General features: G+C 43.9%; 1 protein-coding gene across 4 annotated transcripts in view; it reads right to left on the bottom strand.

Annotated features, from left to right (window-relative positions):
* LOC143973605 (histo-blood group ABO system transferase-like) overlaps window positions 1-21,948 on the bottom strand; it is a 299,587-nt gene that overhangs the window by 81,695 nt on the left and 195,944 nt on the right. Inside the window, exons 4-5 of one of the 4 annotated variants that reach the window (XM_077474454.1) lie at window positions 21,570-21,632; window positions 13,390-13,452 (exon numbers count right to left, since the gene is read on the bottom strand). The exons of 1 other annotated variant lie outside the window; for it this stretch is intronic. In XM_077474454.1, the coding sequence (XP_077330580.1) occupies window positions 13,390-13,452; window positions 21,570-21,632 (126 nt within the window). The remainder of the gene's footprint in view (window positions 1-13,389; window positions 13,453-21,569; window positions 21,633-21,948) is intronic. 2 more of the 4 variants (XM_077474455.1, XM_077474457.1) reach the window with 2 other exon arrangements.

The following is a 21,948-nucleotide window of genomic DNA, read 5'->3' as shown; positions in this document are numbered from 1 at the left end:
AATAATACAGTGAAATATTTACTGTACATAAGTGAACCTTAAAGAGTTTGTTACTTGTCCTCTTTTGAAAACAGCATAGCAGTGTAAATACACCCTATAATGTGTCTAAACTACAGGCAAATAAATGAAAGTGAGACTCATCCTCGTCCGAAGATGCCACCACCTTCCATAACTAGTCTACAGAAACTTTCCTTAGTATATTCTATCAATTACTTATAACTAGGGATGAGCTTCGAGTTCGAGTCGAACTCATGTTCTACTCGAACATTGCCTGTTCGCCTGTTCAGCGAACAGTGAACAATTTGGGCTGTTCGCAGCAAATTCAAAAAGCCGGAACACCCTATACAAGTCTATGGGAGAAATCTAAAGTGCTAATTTTAAAGGGTAATATGCAGGTTACTGTCCTAAAAAGTGTTTGGGGACCCGGGTCCTGCCCCAGGGGACATGGATCAATGCAAAAAAAAGTTTTAAAAACTGCAGTTTTTTCAGGAGCAGTGATTTTAATAATGATTAAAGTGAAACAATAAAAGTGTAATATTCCTTTAAATTTCGTAGCTGGGGGGTATCTATAGTATGCCTGTGAAGGGGCGCATGTTTCTGGGGCTTAGAACTGTCCCTGCACAAAGTGTCATTTGTGCAGGAAAAAAAGTCTTTTAAAATCACTTGCGGCTAAATTGTCGGGTCCCGTAATACAGAGAACACTCAATGATTGTTCTCTGCATTAGCCGACAATTCATTCATTCATTGATAAAAAAAAAAAAAGCGTGGGAGTTCCCCTAAATTCAATTACCAGGCCCTTCAGGTCTGACATGGATATTAAGGGGAACCCCGTGTCAAATTTTTAAAAAAAATTGACGTGGGGGTCCCCCTAAATATCCATAACCAGACCCTTCAGGTCTGATATGGATATTAAGGGGAACCCTGCATCAAATTAAAAAAAATTGACGTGGGGGTCCCCCTAAAAATCCATATCAGACCCTTTATCTGAGCACGCAACCTGGCAGGCTGCAGGAAAAGAGGGGGGGACGAGAGAGCGGCCCCCCCTCCCTCCTGAACCGTACCAGGCCACATACCCTCAACATTGGGAGGATGCTTTGGGGGTCTGTGACCCCTCAAAGCACCTTGTCCCCATGTTGATGAGGACAAGGGCCTCATCCTCACAACCCTGGCCGTTGGTTGTGAGGGTCTGTGGGCGGGGGGCTTATCAGAATCTGGAAGCCCCCTTTAACAAGGGGACCCCCAGATCCCGCCCCCCCCCTGTTTGAAATGGTAAGGGGGTACAAAAGTACCCCTACCATTTCACAAAGAAAGTGTCAAAATGGTTAAATAAGACAAACACACTTTTGAAAAATTCCTTTATTAAAAATAAAAAAAATAAAAAAAAGATTCCAGCGGTGCTAATCCACTCTTGCTATCCAGCGACGGGTCTCCGGGGTCCAGCGATGGATGATCATTTCCAGCGAGGGGGATCTCTCAGTCCAGCGCTGTCCATGCATCCGTCTTCTGTCTCCACTCCGGAGACACTGCAGAGATCCCAGCGCTGACGTTTCTTATATTAGGAGGGCGGGGCCACCCGTCACCTGACCCCGCCCCTCTGATGCTGGAGAGGGAAGCCAGGGGTTCCCCAGTGATGTGTGGGTGACCCCGCCCCCTCTGATGTAACGGAAACCTGCGTTACATCAGAGGGGGCGGGGGTGGATAGCAAGAGTGGATTAGCACCGCTGGAATCTTTTTTTTATTTTTTTTATTTTTAATAAAGGAATTTTTCAAAAGTGTGTTTGTCTTATTTAACCATTTTGACACTTTCTTTGTGAAATGGTAGGGGTACTTTTGTACCCCCTTACCATTTCAAACGGGGGGGGGCGGGATCTGGGGGTCCCCTTGTTAAAGGGGGCTTCCAGATTCTGATAAGCCCCCCGCCCGCAGACCCTCACAACCAACGGCCAGGGTTGTGAGGATGAGGCCCTTGTCCTCATCAACATGGGGACAAGGTGCTTTGAGGGGTCACAGACCCCCAAAGCATCCTCCCAATGTTGAGGGTATGTGGCCTGGTACGGTTCAGGAGGGAGGGGGGCCGCTCTCTCGTCCCCCCTCTTTTCCTGCGGCCTGCCAGGTTGCGTGCTCGGATAAAGGGTCTGATATGGATTTTTAGGGGGACCCCCACGTCAATTTTTTTTTAATTTGATGCGGGGTTCCCCTTAATATCCATATCAGACCTGAAGGGTCTGGTTATGGATATTTAGGGGGACCCCCACGTCAATTTTTTTTTTAAATTTGACACGGGGTTCCCCTTAATATCCATGTCAGACCTGAAGGGCCTGGTAATTGAATTTAGGGGAACCCCCACGCTTTTTTTTTTTTTTTATCAATGAATGAATGAATTGTCGGCTAATGCAGAGAACACTCATTGAGTGTTCTCTGTATTACGGGGACCCGACAATAGCCGCAAGTGATTTTAAAAGACTTTTTTTCCTGCACAAATGACACTTTGCGCAGGGACAGTTCTAAGCACGGGAAACATGCGCCCCTTCACAGGCATACTATAGATACCCCTCAGCTACGAAATTTAAAGGAATATTACACTTTTATTGTTTCACTTTAATCATTATTAAAATCACTGCTCCTGAAAAAACGGCCGTTTTTAAAACTTTTTTTTGCATTGATCCATGTCCCCTGGGGCAGGACCCAGGTCCCCAAACACTTTTTAGGACAGTAACTTGCAAATTAGCCTTTAAATTTAGCACTTTAGATTTTGAACGTTCGAGTCCCATAGACTTTAATAGGGTTCTAAAGTTCACACGAAGTTTAGGTCTGTTCGCAGGTTCTGGTGCGAACCGAACAGGGGGGTGTTCGGCTCATCCCTACTTATAACATGAATAAAGGCTCGCTTAGGTCAGCACCACTCACGCCACCTGATGACCAGCATAAGAACAGTCATGGTACATTGATCAGTCCATAATATATGTACATATGTTATCAACAGTCAAATGAGTTTGTGTTGAATTGGGGTAGCTTCCTAAAGATAAGTAAAGTTTTGACAAGTGATTTTTTTTTTTTAAATATCTTTATTAATTCAAGGTGCCAAGGTTAAATACAAGTGCAGGAACTCCAGCTGGGAATGTGGGTGGGAAGTCTGCGGCTGTGGAACCATAACAGCCAGTGGACCCGCATTTTTGTAAAAAAGTGAAAGAAAAAAGGGAATGAGGATTAAAAATCTTTTATTTAATACAAAAAAATAAAATGAATGTGAATTCATACTAGAATAAAAATCGAAAAAAAATTTTTGAAACCAGATAACATTTTTGAGTTTAAAAATAAAAAACACATGGAAAATGCATTGAGTGCATAGAGTGCATGTTCTATGCACTCAATGCATTTTCCATGCGTTTTTTTTCCTTCCTGTCCACAATCCCAGCTGGAGTTCCCGCACTTGTATTTAAGTTGCTCTCCTCCTGAGAGCAAACTGGTCAGTACAAGGAGCTGTGAGCCCCGAGCGCGTAGCCTGTACGTTGTACACTCTGTCACTTTGTGTCTGGATGCTTGCTGAGCACTGCTGACGTCACTTCCGCCTCCACGTTCCAGAGTGTACAACACTGACTAACTGCTAAAACAACCAGGACGAACATCCTTACAGCAAAAGGACTGCCGGCGGAGCCTGCACCCTATCACCAACACACTCCAGAATTTTTTATCCTTTGATGGACATCACCACTTTATGAACCTGCAAACCAGTAAGTTAAAAAACCAACATATATTTATGCGATAGAACTACTGAAGTTGGCGCCTCCGAACCCCCCCCCCCCCCTTCCTGTTTTTAGTGCAAATTTCTTAACTTTATCAACCCCCTACTGTAGTAATCTTTAGTATCAAAAGGGGAAAAAGGGGAGAAAATGGGATTCTTTGGTATTGGGTCTCAATGTCTACAACCTTGCCCATCCCTCACCATCTCCATTACAGGCACAACCAGGTAGGTGCAGTCTAAACCAGGCCCAACCCCCAAAGATAACCCCCACATGCCTCATCCTCCACCTAACCAACATATTATTTACAGTCAAATCTCACTTTAACCTCACATACCTATTTAAATAGGTGGCTATGGATAGGGTATCTTAAAGTAAAATAAAATAAAATAACCAAATAAACTAATAATGGGTGCATTTGAAGGGGAGACCACATCCAAGTATACCATATCAAAAGGAAGGGGGTCATCTATAACCATAATCTGTAGAGCCTCCCAATGAATCCAGCCCGCCCATATATCTTTAAACATATCGTATAGATCCTGATTCCTTAACTGTGTGTACCCATTGCCCCGCCTCCATTATTACATTAACCTCTATTTTCCAATCTGTTAAAGTGGGACCTATCGCCTGATTCCAAACCCTTGGTATTAATGATTTTGCTGCATTCAACAAATAAGGTGTAATACTTTTTTTTAGAACATTTTGGAGCAGGGCATCCCATGGAACAGGAAATGTAGAGGAAAGACTTCTATGGGTCTGATTGTCAGCAGTTTATTCCATGGCGCAATCGCTTCCCAAAATGGTTTGAACTTGGGGAAGGTCCACCATAAATGAATGTACATGCCCTGTTGCCCACAGCCCCTCCAGCATTGATTATCTCTTGCTAGATATATTTGTGCTAGGCATACAGGAGTCTGGTACCATCTAGCCAAAAATGTATATGACATTTCCTGTGTATGGGAACTTATAGTAGTAAAATGGGTGGATTTAATCATTCTTTTAAAGAGGAAGTAAACCCTGATATTTACTTCCTCTACTTCATTCCCTGCAAAGGCAAAGCATAATGGACTACTATGCATCGCATAGTAGCCCATTATGTGTCACTTACCTGACACAGGAGCCAGCGAAGTCGCCGCTGTCCCCTGTAGTCCGCCGCATCCATCTTGTTGGTGGGGTCTCGCAGCTCCGCCACTGTCATTCGGCAAAGCCGCGATGACGTCACTCCCACACATGCGCACGGGAGCCGACACGCGCGGCAGCTCCGTCGCTGAGAATGCCGCGCTCAGTGCGCCTGCGCGCCGCTGTCTACGGCGCATGCGCCATAGACAGCGGTGCCCGTTTTCGGGCAAATATCTCCTAAACCATATAGGTTTAGGAGCTATTTCTTGGACCTACAGGTAAGCCTTAATCTAGGCTTACCTGTAGGTCAAAGTGGTTTGTAAGGGTTTAGAACCACTTTAACTTGTAAGGACGTAAAATTATACCCCAGCTCTCTTTCCCATTCTCTGGTTAAAGTGTATTGCCCACTAAGGACCAGTCTATACATCTAGGCTAGGGTGTCTAGATACTTAGATATGGACATACAGCGATTCAAAAGTAGTAAGGGAGCTCAAAGATCTTATTCGAGGTTTTAGTTTATCAAAAATTTCTACCATCTGGCGATATTTCCATGATGCTAAAGGAATATTCCCAAAGGCTAAGTCAGCTCCACGAGCGGGGACAAGTTACCCCTCGGAGCAAACTGCGCACATACAGTGCTCCCATCTGCACCCCATATTCCAAATGATCTAAGTTCTTCCCCCAGGGTAACCAAGGATATACTCCCACTGGGGCCAAGGGGGATGTCTGCAGGGCCAATTTGGCAGTTATATTCATTCTATCCCAGAGCAACAAGGATGCCAAAGTTAAGGGAGATGTCCATTTCGGGAGACCCCTGGAAGCTTTCAGAACCCAGGGTGTTCCGCTAAATTCCTGCCTGCAAGTGTTTTCTGCAAGGAAACCCATGTTTTACTAAGTAAGTTAAGTATCATGACACCAATTTAGGCTACATACTAGAGACATAGCCTTATAATACAAAGCTATGTCAGGAAGCCCAACCCCTCACCCTCCCACTTATGTCTTTGCAATATATCATATGCCAATCTTTCATGTTTATCGTTCCATGCAAAGGTCAAGAAGCCTCTACGCATATGTTTAAAAAAGATTTGTGGAAGTGCAATAGGCACAGTGTATAAAGTATTTTGGGTAATATTATTTTAAGAGCATTCACTCTCCAAAACCATGTCATGTTATGACCCTTCCATCCCTACAAGTACCTCATTATACCTGTTAACAAAGAACTATAATTAAGTTCATATAAGAGCTTTGGGTCAGGGATAATATAAACCTCCAGATATAGTCGGTAGTCTAAACGCCAAATAAAAGGAAAGGAATGTTGCAGGAATGTTGCCACATCTGAAGGCACCTGAATGGGTAAGAGCACAAACTTCTCAAAGTTTATTTTAAAATTAGACAAAAGGCCATGTCTATAGACTTTGGACAGCAAAGCAGATAGTGACTCGCGGGGGGTGGAAAGATAAAATAATAAATTGTCTGCATAAGCTGATACCTTATGCTCCACTGAGCCAATACAAATTCTCAGGATATCCTCATTTCCCTTGACCATACGGAGAAAGGGCTCCAAAACCATGGCAAACAGAAATGGGGACAGAGGACACCCCTGTCTAATCCCATTGCATATGCCAAAGTAGTCCGGAAGTGTACCATTCACCTTAACCCTTGCTCCAGGGTCAGTGTATAATGCTGAAACCCAACCTATCCCATCATACGGTCACCTAGGCCCATCCCCCTCAAAACCTCAATTATTAAGACCCAATTTACCCTATCAAATGCTTTTTCAAATGCTTTTTCTATGTTGGTAAAACAAAGCTACAACTTTTGGAGGCGTGCATACAGACACATCAGGAGTATGCAGATCTGCCACTTGGTCGCCACCCAAAATGAATGCATGGAGGAAAATTTCCAAAAATGTAATTTTTGATTTTAGATTGTATCCACCCTAATCCAAGAGGGGGACTGGAACAAAGTCGTCCTCCAAACTGAATTATGGTGGATCCATAAGCTAAAAGCTACATGTTCATTAGGCCTGAATGAAGCAATATACTTTAAACCCTTTTTAGAGGGTTTTTCATCTGGAGATATGGAGAAATAGAAATTTGATGTTTTGTTATATTGTCCCTCTGTGTATGTCCTCCTCCTTCAATGATATTGCTCATTTGCTTGCTATCTTTATTCTTTTACCTGTTAATAATCATCACATACTATTTATATGTATTTCAAGTGATGCCATATATAATTTATCTCTATGTACTATTTGGGTAATTTTCTTCATTTTCTGTTGTCGTTCTACATATGCTCCCTAGGGGGCAATTAGCTGGTCCACTCTGCTGGACATACAATACAGAATGGAGGTACTTGGTTCCATTATACAATGAACCTTGCCACCCCACACTATACTGGGTCATCATTCATGTGGGGCCTACTTCCTCTTCTCCCTCTTTGGTTTCCCACTCAGGTGGGTTTGCAGTCACCCAGCATGCAAGAGACCTTTCGGTCGGCTGCCCTCCATCTTTTTTATTTTATAAAACATAATTTTTTCTCTGCTTTTTATTATGGAATGTTTCATCTGTGACACTATGGGGGTTATTTCCGAAAGGCAAATCCACTTTGCACTGCAAGTGCACTTGAAAGTGCACTTGGAAGTGCAGTCGCTCTAAATCTAAGGGGTAGATCTGAAATGAGTGGAAGCTCTGCTGATTTTATCATCCAATCATGTAAAAGCTAAAATGCTGTTTTTTTTATTTTCATTGCATGTCTCCCTCGGATCTACAGCGATTTCACTTCCAAGTGCACTTTCAGTGCACTTGGAAGTGCACTTGCAGTGCAAAGTGGATTTTCCTTTAGTAAATAAGCCCCTATTTTAGCACATGTAAGTGTATCCATTATACAAAAATTATACTTTCTACGGATTTATATGTATTTTTTGTTTATTCACATTGTATATTTCTAACAATATTATAGATGCACATGCGTGAGAAAAGAATTGAATTGAAATGCGTCGGGAGACGGATCACATCTGATCATTGGTGTTTTCTCATACAGATTTGTATACATTCCAATATTCGGTCCTAAGTGACCATGTTTTTAAAATTAAATGTTTTGTATAATAAATATATTTTTGTAATACTTCAAATACATCTCAAAACTTCTTTTGTCGTTTAGATATTAATGCCTCAAAAGTCCACTTAGGGGTACCTATTCTTTTGAGTAGCCGAGCTTACACTATTCAGATGAAACCAACAGCAAATCAAGACAAGAGTAAAGATTATGTATTTTTGAATAATAACTATAATATTTCTGTCTAGCATGTAATATCTGCCAACTATCTACAAGATGAAGAGAGCATAGACGTTAAACGTACTTTAAAGCTCTAAAAGAGATCTAAGTTTTACCTGAAGATGTATCAAACCTGGAATCCTAGATTAAATTAAAATATCCCCCCCAAGACCAAAAAACCATCCCTAAATTTCTCCAACTTCACCCAAAGTTTTAGAGAGGAAACTCACTGTGTGTGTATTAGGAGCATAAATAGAGGCAAAAATATAACAGTGGCCTTGCAGCCCCCCTTTGATAAAACCTTCTTGGTCAATTTGTAAAGACATGAGAGATAGGTTTTCCGAGATTGTGCCCCCCTATTGTTACTCCCTTACCCCTCAAAATAGGGGATGGTGCATGAAACCACTGATTATAAAAAACCAAAGGCATACGTGGGGGGGTAGACAAAGTGTGTCTTCTGCAATAAAATAACATCTGCGGCTAAACTACGCAGTTCCTGCCAGAGACAACCCCTTTTATAAGGTGAACTAATGCCACGTACACACGATCAAACAATCGGGTGGAAAAGTCCGGCAAACTCAAGTCCGCCAAACAATCCCCCCGTGTGTAGCCTCCGGCATACTTTTTTGACCCGAAAGTACGGCGGACTTAGAAAGTAGTTTTGCACTACAATCTTCCCGCCGGACTCGCATTTTGGCGGACAATCCGGCCGTGCGTATGCTAGTCCACCATATTTTTGAAATGAACGGACTTTTCCCACCCGGAAAAAAGTCTGCTCATTTCGAGGTAGGCGGGGCCCGCAAAGGAGACGTCGCTGGCCCCGCCTACCTGGTATGGACTTAAAGGGGAACCCCCACGCCAAAAAAAACGGCGTGGGGGTTCCCCCAGGTCCACATCAGACCCTTGTCCGAGCACGCTACCCGGCCGGCCAGGAAAGGGGGGACGAGCGAGCGCCCCCCCACCCCAAAGCACCTTGTCCCCATGTTGATGAGGACAAGGGCCTCTTCCCGACAACCCTGGCCGTTGGTTGTCGGGGTCTGCGGGCGGGGGGGCTTAGCGGAATCCGGGAGCCCCATTTAATAAGGGGGCCCCTGGATACCGGCCCCCCACCCTATGTGAATGAGTATGGGGTACAATGTACCCCTACCCATTCACCTGTGAAAAAAAGTACAAAAAAAAACACAACATGGTAAAAATAGTTTATTGCACAGCTCCGGGGGTCTTCTCGCCGGACTCCTCCGCTATCTTCTGCTAGCTCTTTTGCTAGCGGAGGAGCCCGGCTTTCTTCCTCGCCGCTGGCCTCTTCTTCCGACTTCGGGGGTCTTGTCCCCCTCTTCTGGGATCTTGTCCCCCTCTTCGGTTCTTCTGCCGGGCCACCGCGCCTTCTTATAGCTCTTTTACAGGCGGTGGCCCGGTCTTCTGTCGCCGCTGTCGTCGCCGCCGCCTTCTGGCCTTCTGTTCTTCTCTTCAGATGTTGACTCGTCGCATCCTTCGCTCACAATGGCTCAGACGCGATGCGCGGCGACTTATATAGGGACATCACTGGATGATGTCCCCGCCTATTATGATGTCACAGTCCCAGAGGATGCTGGGACTGTGACACCATAATGGGCGGGGACATCAAGGGTCTGATGTGGACCTGGGGGAACCCCCACGCCGAAATTTTTTTTTCGGCATTGGGGTTCCCCTTTAAGTCCATACCAGGTGGCAGGGCCAGCGACAACTCCTTCGCGGGCCCCGGCTACCTGGAGACCCGCTCGAAATGAGCGGACTTTCCTCCGCGTGTATGGGCGAGTCCGTTCATTTCAAAAGTAGGGCGGATAGTACGGTGGACTTAGTATGCCATATTAGTCCACTGAAAAAGTGCGGTATGTGGGCAAGTAGCCCGTTCAGAAAGTCGGACGGACCGTCTGGCGGGAAGTCCACCAGACTAAGTCCGTCGGATAGTCCGCTACGTGTGTACGCGGCATAAGACATCTCACATTATATGACACAATTTTTTATGTATTACTCATTAAGTAAATGTAAATTGCTTAGTGCCATTCCCTTCCACAGATGAAAGAAAGAAACAAAATATATTATAGGAAGTTTATTTGCAGCCCGTTTAGAGTATATGTTGGGTATTAAGACGGGATAAACTTTTACACATGGTGCTGGATATTTAATTTAATACACTTAATTTTGGTTGAGGGGATATCCTGGAGTACAAGTGTGGTTCTAAAGAATATAGGAGACAGAGTGTGAACTTAGCTCTTCTTTTTACGTAGTAGGTTGCTTGTTACAGGCTATATATAAATTTGGGTAACTATTATATCTCTATTATATCTCAAATAGCAGGAGGTAGCGCCCCAGACCCTATTTTTCCTTATATATAATAAGAAAGAAACAACCCCCATACCATACCATGGCCCACCTTGAGCCTGAAAATCCCCTTCAAATGCAACTTAAAAGAAAAAAAAAAGAAAGAAAAGTAGAAAAAAAAACATATAACTAAAACAAACATTTGAAAAAAGAAGAAGAAAACAAAAATAACAAAATATCCTGCAGTGCAGTTGAGCTTCATGAGAAATGTAGTTCCAAAACATCTGGAGTGCCACGGTTCACCATCACTGATATAGGATATACCAACTAAGGGTTAGACAAATCCAGAAAGACGCATACAGCCCATACACGGAGCCCCCCCACCCATCTGCAATCTCGCAGAATACAAAGCCACCTATATCGGGACTGACCTATTTGGAAAAAAAATCAACCAAACTCATATATAGAGCATCTCTTACTCCCTGGGAGGGGAAAAAAAAATTAAAACCATTTTTCAATTCTTGCGGCTAAATATAAATGCATGCTTAACACCGCCATCTATTTATAAAGTAAGGACTATATTCAATTACCCCTCCTTTACTTAAAGCGGAGGTCCACCCTAAAATGGACCTTCCGCTCATCGGAATCCTCCCCCCCTCCGGCGCCACAATTGGCACCTTTCAGGGGGGAGGGGGTGCAGTTACCTGGATAATCCAGGTAACTGCACCCACTTCCGGGATAGCTCTCTGCGGAAAGGGGCGTAGATTACGCCCCTTTCCGCAAGTGCCCGTCCCCTTCCGCAAGTGCCCCGCTGCCTGCTGGGAAACACACAGATCCCAGAGGCAGCAGGGACCGTCCTTATTGCGCAGCGCTACTCGCGCATGCGCAGTAGGGAACCGGGAAATGAAGCCGAAAGGCTCCATTTCCTGATTCCCATACCCAAGATGGCGGCGGCAGCACCCGAGTACCGATCTAGAGATCGGCTTCGGGTGCCGACATCGCGGGCGCGCTGGACAGGTAAGTGTCACTATTTTAAAAGTCAGCAGCTGCAGTATTTGTAGCTGCTGGCTTTTAAAAAAAAAAAAAACGCGGAGTCCCGGCGGACTCCCGCTTTAAATCCTAAAGAAGTCAGATTTTACTCTTTTCCATTGGTCTGATTCGTGCGTCTAGATCTCATCGGAACCTGCTGCCAGCGTTCTGGGGGTTATATATGTGGCATAAAATTTGATCATTCTCCAATCTGGAAAATCAATGGCAAATCCAATGTTTCCACAAAGTGGTGCAAATCATCTTTAGTCTTTTGCCCTACTGAGAAGCCATTAGATGAGCCATTCTCAACCAGGGTTCCGTGGAACCCTGGGGTTCCTCCAGAGCTTTCTAGGAGTTCCTTTAGCTGTGGCTAATGAACCACCTATTTGATGATGCCTACAGAGTTCAAGGTTCAGCACCACTTGGCAAAGCCAGCAGCATGACACCAAATATTTTTTTAGCTGTCTTTAAGGGGACATTCTTCCAGTATCAACTCCACCAATATCAGGACTCAGGAGCATTGTTTCTATTGAGCCCTGATGATTTGGTTTTAGTAAGGGTTCCTCGACGCATGAAAATAATTTTTTGGGGTTCCTGTAGGGTTAAAAGGTTGAGAAAGCCTGCATTAGATGTAATGGAAAACCCCAAAGATGTGATAATATTTTAGTTTTTAATAAATATTACAGGGCAGATGTACAGTATGTATACCAGTCAACAGGTAGGGTTATGATGTGCCCATGTAACCTAGGTGACAGTAAACCGGCTGATAAGATGCTACCCACTTCAAATCCCTTGATGAAGTGATATGACATTATGTAATTCATAGGGAAGAGCTGGGTAACCTGCAGGGATTAGCTGATAAAGAGGAGAACTTGAAAAGCATTCTGCGACCCCACTTTTACAGAAGACCACCGTCTACTGAGAGCTGTCCTTGTGATTGATCGAGTCAAGCAGGAGCAGCAGAGACTTCTGGCATCCAGCCCAGCTCTTCACCTGTGAGCTAGCCACACAGTGATTCGGACATTGTGGCTGTTCATCCATCCTTTCCTTGTGAATGTTTTGTGTGTTAAGTGGGCTTTTTCTCATGGACTCAATGCGCTCTTTCATATTTTATTTTGTGAGTATAAAATATGTTTTTTTTTAATAAAGCCCTTTGATTATTTTACTACACCAGAGGTCTGAGCTGTTTTCTCCCCTCCCTTGCTTCTGTGGATTTTGTCTACTGACCTCAGCTTGCCTCTGACTGATCTGTGCCTGTTTCAATGGTGCTGACCCCAGCCTGCTACCTGACCATGTATGACCCTGGCTCACCCCGATGACATCTTTCCCCTGGCAGTCAACTGCTACCAAGCTACCTGCACCTGTGTTTCTTTGAGTATTCTACTTCTGTCACCACCTTCAGGGGTGCTTAGCCCAGAGCTGCAAGGAGATCCCTCTTGTCAGCTCGGCCTTCAACCAAGATTTGTGATATCAACATTTATCTGGAGTTATTTTTATTAAAAACTGTATACCTGGGTATTCTCCACCAGGACTCTTGTTGGGCCTTTTGCTGATCTTACCTGTTTGTACATTGGATGTATGTACTATGATAAATCTTATATAAAGTTCACATTATCTCAATGCTGGTGTATGTCTATATACTTATGTAATTTTATATGCTGGTTGCAGTAGTTCCCCTGGTTCCAATTACTTTGATTTGATTACTGGTTACTTTCCCAGGAAGGGAATACCCTCTGTTCACAGGGTGGAGGTACTGCCAACTTACCTTCAGGTCTGGCACAATACCCTTTTTGGAGAGGCTCATTTATCATAACCACCCCCCAAATGAGGGTTACAATACCACATCACACTATCTATTAAGAAGAAACAAAGATGTATGTATGACAAGATTTTAGTTATATCCCAGTCCATTAAACCTTACCTTCCAATAGCCAAGTCAGTTAATAGGTCCAGTGGCGAGACATCATTTTTTACATTACTGGGTCTGTGTAGAGAAAGCAGATACATTGTTACCTATTGACAAAGTCCAAACCCCACCATATTAAAGTGGACCCGAAAAAGGGAAATTAAAGAAGAAATCCAGTCTAACACTAACTAGTGTTAAAATTTGTTCCTGCCTCCTATCCTGCCTATTTTTAGTCTGGTCACGTGATCCCATGTGTTTGTGAGGAGGAAGCGATCAAAAACAGCTGGAAATTCAAGAAGCTGTGACATCACCCATGGACTCTAATGTCCCAGTCATTGTCCTCTCCCCTGCAGCCATGACACACTGACACAGGGGAGCCAGAGCTGCGGATCTCTTGACCGGTCCAGAGCAGACTAGAATAGGTAAGTATACACAGCTTTTTTTTCACATTTGAACAGCAGCATTGTCAGTCTGGGGGTAGTGTTAGAGGTACTAGCAGAAATTCAAGCCAAACCAAAGGTTTTACATAAATAAAAGCTGATCATTGTAAGCACCCCTGTCAGTGGAAAATGCTTTGTCTCAACCCTCTAACTGCTACATCTGCAGGACCCCTTGCAATTGAAAAACAACAGATTTACTGACCGGATCACAAGGTGAAAATAGAAGAAAGAAAGAAAGCCCAAAAAAAAGAAAACAAACACGGCCATCATATCTAAGAATAGGTTTAAAAAAGATTTGTGGAAGTGCAATAGGCACAGTGTATAAAGTATTTTGGGTAATATTATTTTAAGAGCATTCACTCTCCAAAACCATGTCATGTTATGACCCTTCCATCCCTACAAGTACCTCATTATACCTGTTAACAAAGAACTATAATTAAGTTCATATAAGAGCTTTGGGTCAGGGATAATATAAACCTCCAGATATAGTCGGTAGTCTAAACGCCAAATAAAAGGAAAGGAATGTTGCAGGAATGTTGCCACATCTGAAGGCACCTGAATGGGTAAGAGCACAAACTTCTCAAAGTTTATTTTAAAATTAGACAAAAGGCCATGTCTATAGACTTTGGACAGCAAAGCAGATAGTGACTCGCGGGGGGTGGAAAGATAAAATAATAAATTGTCTGCATAAGCTGATACCTTATGCTCCACTGAGCCAATACAAATTCTCAGGATATCCTCATTTCCCTTGACCATACGGAGAAAGGGCTCCAAAACCATGGCAAACAGAAATGGGGACAGAGGACACCCCTGTCTAATCCCATTGCATATGCCAAAGTAGTCCGGAAGTGTACCATTCACTTTAACCCTTGCTCCAGGGTCAGTGTACAATGCTGAAACCCAACCTATCCCATCATACGGTCACCTAGGCCCATCCCCCTCAAAACCTCAATTATTAAGACCCAATTTACCCTATCAAATGCTTTTTCAAATGCTTTTTCTATGTTGGTAAAACAAAGCTACAACTTTTGGAGGCGTGCATACAGACACATCAGGAGTATGCAGATCTGCCACTTGGTCGCCACCCAAAATGAATGCATGGAGGAAAATTTCCAAAATTGTAATTTTTGATTTTAGATTGTATCCACCCTAATCCAAGAGGGGGGACTGGAACAAAGTCGTCCTCCAAACTGAATTATGGTGGATCCATAAGCTAAAAGCTACATGTTCATTAGGCCTGAATGAAGCAATATACTTTAAACCCTTTTTAGAGGGTTTTTCATCTGGAGATATGGAGAAATAGAAATTTGATGTTTTGTTATATTGTCCCTCTGTGTATGTCCTCCTCCTTCAATGATATTGCTCATTTGCTTGCTATCTTTATTCTTTTACCTGTTAATAATCATCACATACTATTTATATGTATTTCAAGTGATGCCATATATAATTTATCTCTATGTACTATTTTGGTAATTTTCTTCATTTTCTGTTGTCGTTCTACATATGCTCCCTAGGGGGCAATTAGCTGGTCCACTCTGCTGGACATACAATACAGAATGGAGGTACTTGGTTCCATTATACGATGAACCTTGCCACCCCACACTATACTGGGTCATCATTCATGTGGGGCCTACTTCCTCTTCTCCCTCTTTGGTTTCCCACTCAGGTGGGTTTGCAGTCACCCAGCATGCAAGAGACCTTTCGGTCGGCTGCCCTCCATCTTTTTTATTTTATAAAACATCATTTTTTCTCTGCTTTTTATTATGGAATGTTTCATCTGTGACACTATGGGGGTTATTTCCGAAAGGCAAATCCACTTTGCACTGCAAGTGCACTTGAAAGTGCACTTGGAAGTGCAGTCGCTCTAAATCTAAGGGGTAGATCTGAAATGAGTGGAAGCTCTGCTGATTTTATCATCCAATCATGTAAAAGCTAAAATGCTGTTTTTTTATTTTCATTGCATGTCTCCCTCGGATCTACAGCGATTTCACTTCCAAGTGCACTTTCAGTGCACTTGGAAGTGCACTTGCAGTGCAAAGTGGATTTTCCTTTAGTAAATAAGCCCCTATTTTAGCACATGTAAGTGTATCCATTATACAAAAATTATACTTTCTACGGATTTATATGTATTTTTTGTTTATTCACATTGTATATTTCTAACAATATTATAGATGCACATGCGTGAGAAAAGAATTTAATTGAAATGCGTCGGGAGACGGATCACATCTGATCATTAGTGTTTTCTCATACAGATTTGTATACATTCCAATATTCGGTCCTAAGTGACCATGTTTTTAAAATTAAATGTTTTGTATAATAAATATATTTTTGTAATACTTCAAATACATCTCAAAACTTCTTTTGCCGTTTAGATATTAATGCCTCAAAAGTCCACTTAGGGGTACCTATTCTTTTGAGTAGCCGAGCTTACACTATTCAGATGAAACCAACAGCAAATCAAGACAAGAGTAAAGATTATGTATTTTTGAATAATAACTATAATATTTCTGTCTAGCATGTAATATCTGCCAACTATCTACAAGATGAAGAGAGCATAGACGTTAAACGTACTTTAAAGCTCTAAATGAGATCTAAGTTTTACCTGAAGATGTATCAAACCTGGAATCCTAGATTAAATTAAAATATCCCCCCCAAGACCAAAAAACCATCCCTAAATTTCTCCAACTTCCCCAAAGTTTTAGAGAGGAAACTCACTGTGTGTGTAGTAGGAGCATAAATAGAGGCAAAAATATAACAGTGGCCTTGCAGCCCCCCTTTGATAAAACCTTCTTGGTCAATTTGTAAAGACATGAGAGATAGGTTTTCCGAGATTGTGCCCCCCTATTGTTACTCCCTTACCCCTCAAAATAGGGGATGGTGCATGAAACCACTGATTATAAAAAACCAAAGGCATACGTGGGGGGGTAGACAAAGTGTGTCTTCTGCAATAAAATAACATCTGCGGCTAAACTACGCAGTTCCTGCCAGAGACAACCCCTTTTATAAGGTGAACTAATGCCACGTACACACGATCAAACAATCTGGTGGAAAAGTCCGGCAAACTCAAGTCCGCCAAACAATCCCCCCGTGTGTAGCCTCCGGCATACTTTTTTGACCCGAAAGTACGGCGGACTTAGAAAGTAGTTTTGCACTACAATCTTCCCGCCGGACTCGCATTTTGGCGGACAATCCGGCCGTGCGTATGCTAGTCCACCGTATTTTTGAAATGAACGGACTTTTCCCACCCGGAAAAAAGTCTGCTCATTTCGAGGTAGGCGGGGCCCGCGAAGGAGACGTCGCTGGCCCCGCCTACCTGGTATGGACTTAAAGGGGAACCCCCATGCCAAAAAAAACGGCGTGGGGGTTCCCCCAGGTCCACATCAGACCCTTGTCCGAGCACGCTACCCGGCCGGCCAGGAAAGGGGGGACGAGCGAGCGCCCCCCCCCCCACCCCAAAGCACCTTGTCCCCATGTTAATGAGGACAAGGGCCTCTTCCCGACAACCCTGGCCGTTGGTTGTCGGGGTCTGCGGGCGGGGGGGCTTAGCGGAATCTGGGAGCCCCATTTAATAAGGGGGCCCCTGGATACCGGCCCCCCACCCTATGTGAATGAGTATGGGGTACAATGTACCCCTACCCATTCACCTGTGAAAAAAAGTACAAAAAAAAAACACAACACGGTAAAAATAGTTTATTGCACAGCTCCGGGGGTCTTCCGTCTTCGGGGGTCTTCTCGCCGGACTTCTCCGCTATCTTCTGCTAGCTCTTTTGCTAGCGGAGGAGCCCGGCTTTCTTCCTCGCCGCTGGCCTCTTCTTCCGACTTCGGGGGTCTTGTCCCCCTCTTCTGGGATCTTGTCCCCCTCTTCGGTTCTTCTGCCGGGCCACCGCGCCTTCTTATAGCTCTTTTACAGGCGGTGGCCCGGTCTTCTGTCGCCGCTGTCGTCGCCGCTGCCTTCTGGCCTTCTGTTCTTCTCTTCAGATGTTGACTCGTCGCATCCTTCGCTCACAATGGCTCCGACGCGATGCGCGGCGACTTATATAGGGACATCACTGGATGATGTCCCCGCCTATTATGATGTCACAGTCCCAGAGGATGCTGGGACTGTGACACCATAATGGGCGGGGACATCAAGGGTCTGATGTGGACCTGGGGGAACCCCCACGCCGATTTTTTTCGGCGTTGGGGTTCCCCTTTAAGTCCATACCAGGTGGCAGGGCTAGCGACAACTCCTTCGCGGGCCCCGGCTACCTGGAGACCCGCTCGAAATGAGCGGACTTTCCTCCGCGTGTATGGGCGAGTCCGTTCATTCCAAAAGTAGGGCGGATAGTACGGTGGACTTAGTATGCCGTATTAGTCCGCTGAAAAAGTGCGGTATGTGGGCAAGTAGCCCGTTCAGAAAGTCGGACGGACCGTCTGGCGGGAAGTCCGCCAGACTAAGTCCGTCGGATAGTCCGCTACGTGTGTACGCGGCATAAGACATCTCACATTATATGACACAATTTTTTATGTATTACTCATTAAGTAAATGTAAATTGCTTAGTGCCATTCCCTTCCACAGATGAAAGAAAGAAACAAAATATATTATAGGAAGTTTATTTGCAGCCCGTTTAGAGTATATGTTGGGTATTAAGACGGGGTAAACTTTTACACATGGTGCTGGATATTTAATTTAATACACTTAATTTTGGTTGAGGGGATATCCTGGAGTACAAGTGTGGTTCTAAAGAATATAGGAGACAGAGTGTGAACTTAGCTCTTCTTTTTACGTAGTAGGCTGCTTGTTACAGGCTATATATAAATTTGGGTAACTATTATATCTCTATTATATCTCAAATAGCAGGAGGTAGCGCCCCAGACCCTATTTTTCCTTATATATAATAAGAAAGAAACAACCCCCATACCATACCATGGCCCACCTTGAGCCTGAAAATCCCCTTCAAATGCAACTTAAAAGAAAAAAAAAAGAAAGAAAAGTAGAAAAAAAACATATAACTAAAACAAACATTTGAAAAAAGAAGAAGAAAACAAAAATAACAAAATATCCTGCAGTGCAGTTGAGCTTCATGAGAAATGTAGTTCCAAAACATCTGGAGTGCCACGGTTCACCATCACTGATATAGGATATACCAACTAAGGGTTAGACAAATCCAGAAAGACGCATACAGCCCATACACGGAGCCCCCCCACCCATCTGCAATCTCGCAGAATACAAAGCCACCTATATCGGGACTGACCTATTTGGAAAAAAAATCAAGCAAACTCATATATAGAGCATCTCTTACTCCCTGGGAGGGGAAAAAAAAATTAAAACCATTTTTCAATTCTTGCGGCTAAATATAAATGCATGCTTAACACCGCCATCTATTTATAAAGTAAGGACTATATTCAATTACCCCTCCTTTACTTAAAGCGGAGGTCCACCCTAAAATGGACCTTCCGCTCATCGGAATCCTCCCCCCCTCCGGCGCCACAATTGGCACCTTTCAGGGGGGAGGGGGGTGCAGTTACCTGGATAATCCAGGTAACTGCACCCACTTCCGGGATAGCTCTCTGCGGAAAGGGGCGTAGATTACGCCCCTTTCCGCAAGTGCCCGCCCCCTTCCGCAAGTGCCCCGCTGCCTGCTGGGAAACACACAGATCCCAGAGGCAGCGGGGACCGTCCTTATTGCGCAGCGCTACTCGCGCATGCGCATTAGGGAACCGGGAAATGAAGCCGAAAGGCTCCATTTCCTGATTCCCATACCCAAGATGGCGGCGGCAGCACCCGAGTACCGATCTAGAGATCGGCTTCGGGTGCCGACATTGCGGGCGCGCTGGACAGGTAAGTGTCACTATTTTAAAAGTCAGCGGCTGCAGTATTTGTAGCTGCTGGCTTTTAAAAAAAAAAAAAAATGCGGAGTCCCGGCGGACTCCCGCTTTAAATCCTAAAGAAGTCAGATTTTACTCTTTTCCATTGGTCTGATTCGTGCGTCTAGATCTCATCGGAACCTGCTGCCAGCGTTCTGGGGGTTATATATGTGGCATAAAATTTGATCATTCTCCAATCTGGAAAATCAATGGCAAATCCAATGTTTCCACAAAGTGGTGCAAATCATCTTTAGTCTTTTGCCCTACTGAGAAGCCATTAGATGAGCCATTCTCAACCAGGGTTCCGTGGAACCCTGGGGTTCCTCCAGAGCTTTCTAGGGGTTCCTTTAGCTGTGGCTAATGAACCACCTATTTGATGATGCCTACAGAGTTCAAGGTTCAGCACCACTTGGCAAAGCCAGCAGCATGACACCAAATATTTTTTTAGCTGTCTTTAAGGGGACATTCTTCCAGTATCAACTCCACCAATATCAGGACTCAGGAGCATTGTTTCTATTGAGCCCTGATGATTTGGTTTTAGTAAGGGTTCCTCGACGCATGAAAATAATTTTTTGGGGTTCCTGTAGGGTTAAAAGGTTGAGAAAGCCTGCATTAGATGTAATGGAAAACCCCAAAGATGTGATAATATTTTAGTTTTTAATAAATATTACAGGGCAGATGTACAGTATGTATACCAGTCAACAGGTAGGGTTATGATGTGCCCATGTAACCTAGGTGACAGTAAACCGGCTGATAAGATGCTACCCACTTCAAATCCCTTGATGAAGTGATATGACATTATGTAATTCATAGGGAAGAGCTGGGTAACCTGCAGGGATTAGCTGATAAAGAGGAGAACTTGAAAAGCATTCTGCGACCCCACTTTTACAGAAGACCACCGTCTACTGAGAGCTGTCCTTGTGATTGATCGAGTCAAGCAGGAGCAGCAGAGACTTCTGGCATCCAGCCCAGCTCTTCACCTGTGAGCTAGCCACACAGTGATTCGGACATTGTGGCTGTTCATCCATCCTTTCCTTGTGAATGTTTTGTGTGTTAAGTGGGCTTTTTCTCATGGACTCAATGCGCTCTTTCATATTTTATTTTGTGAGTATAAAATATGTTTTTTTTTAATAAAGCCCTTTGATTATTTTACTACACCAGAGGTCTGAGCTGTTTTCTCCCCTCCCTTGCTTCTGTGGATTTTGTCTACTGACCTCAGCTTGCCTCTGACTGATCTGTGCCTGTTTCAATGGTGCTGACCTCAGCCTGCTACCTGACCATGTATGACCCTGGCTCACCCCGATGACATCTTTCCCCTGGCAGTCAACTGCTACCAAGCTACCTGCACCTGTGTTTCTTTGAGTATTCTACTTCTGTCACCACCTTCAGGGGTGCTTAGCCCAGAGCTGCAAGGAGATCCCTCTCGTCAGCTCGGCCTTCAACCAAGATTTGTGATATCAACATTTATCTGGAGTTATTTTTATTAAAAACTGTATACCTGGGTATTCTCCACCAGGACTCTTGTTGGGCCTTTTGCTGATCTTACCTGTTTGTACATTGGATGTATGTACTATGATAAATCTTATATAAAGTTCACATTATCTCAATGCTGGTGTATGTCTATATACTTATGTAATTTTATATGCTGGTTGCAGTAGTTCCCCTGGTTCCAATTACTTTGATTTGATTACTGGTTACTTTCCCAGGAAGGGAATACCCTCTGTTCACAGGGTGGAGGTACTGCCAACTTACCTTCAGGTCTGGCACAATACCCTTTTTGGAGAGGCTCATTTATCATAACCACCCCCCAAATGAGGGTTACAATACCACATCACACTATCTATTAAGAAGAAACAAAGATGTATGTATGACAAGATTTTAGTTATATCCCAGTCCATTAAACCTTACCTTCCAATAGCCAAGTCAGTTAATAGGTCCAGTGGCGAGACATCATTTTTTACATTACTGGGTCTGTGTAGAGAAAGCAGATACATTGTTACCTATTGACAAAGTCCAAACCCCACCATATTAAAGTGGACCCGAAAAAGGGAAATTAAAGAAGAAATCCAGTCTAACACTAACTAGTGTTAAAATTTGTTCCTGCCTCCTATCCTGCCTATTTTTAGTCTGGTCACGTGATCCCATGTGTTTGTGAGGAGGAAGCGATCAAAAACAGCTGGAAATTCAAGAAGCTGTGACATCACCCATGGACTCTAATGTCCCAGTCATTGTCCTCTCCCCTGCAGCCATGACACACTGACACAGGGGAGCCAGAGCTGCGGATCTC

This window comes from Lithobates pipiens, unplaced genomic scaffold (genome assembly GCF_037356315.1).
Source record: "Lithobates pipiens isolate NorthernLeopardFrog02 unplaced genomic scaffold, aLitPip1_a1.2 Scaffold_85, whole genome shotgun sequence".
NCBI lineage: Eukaryota > Metazoa > Chordata > Amphibia > Anura > Ranidae > Lithobates > Lithobates pipiens.
This window is presented reverse-complemented; position numbering and strand designations above follow the sequence as displayed.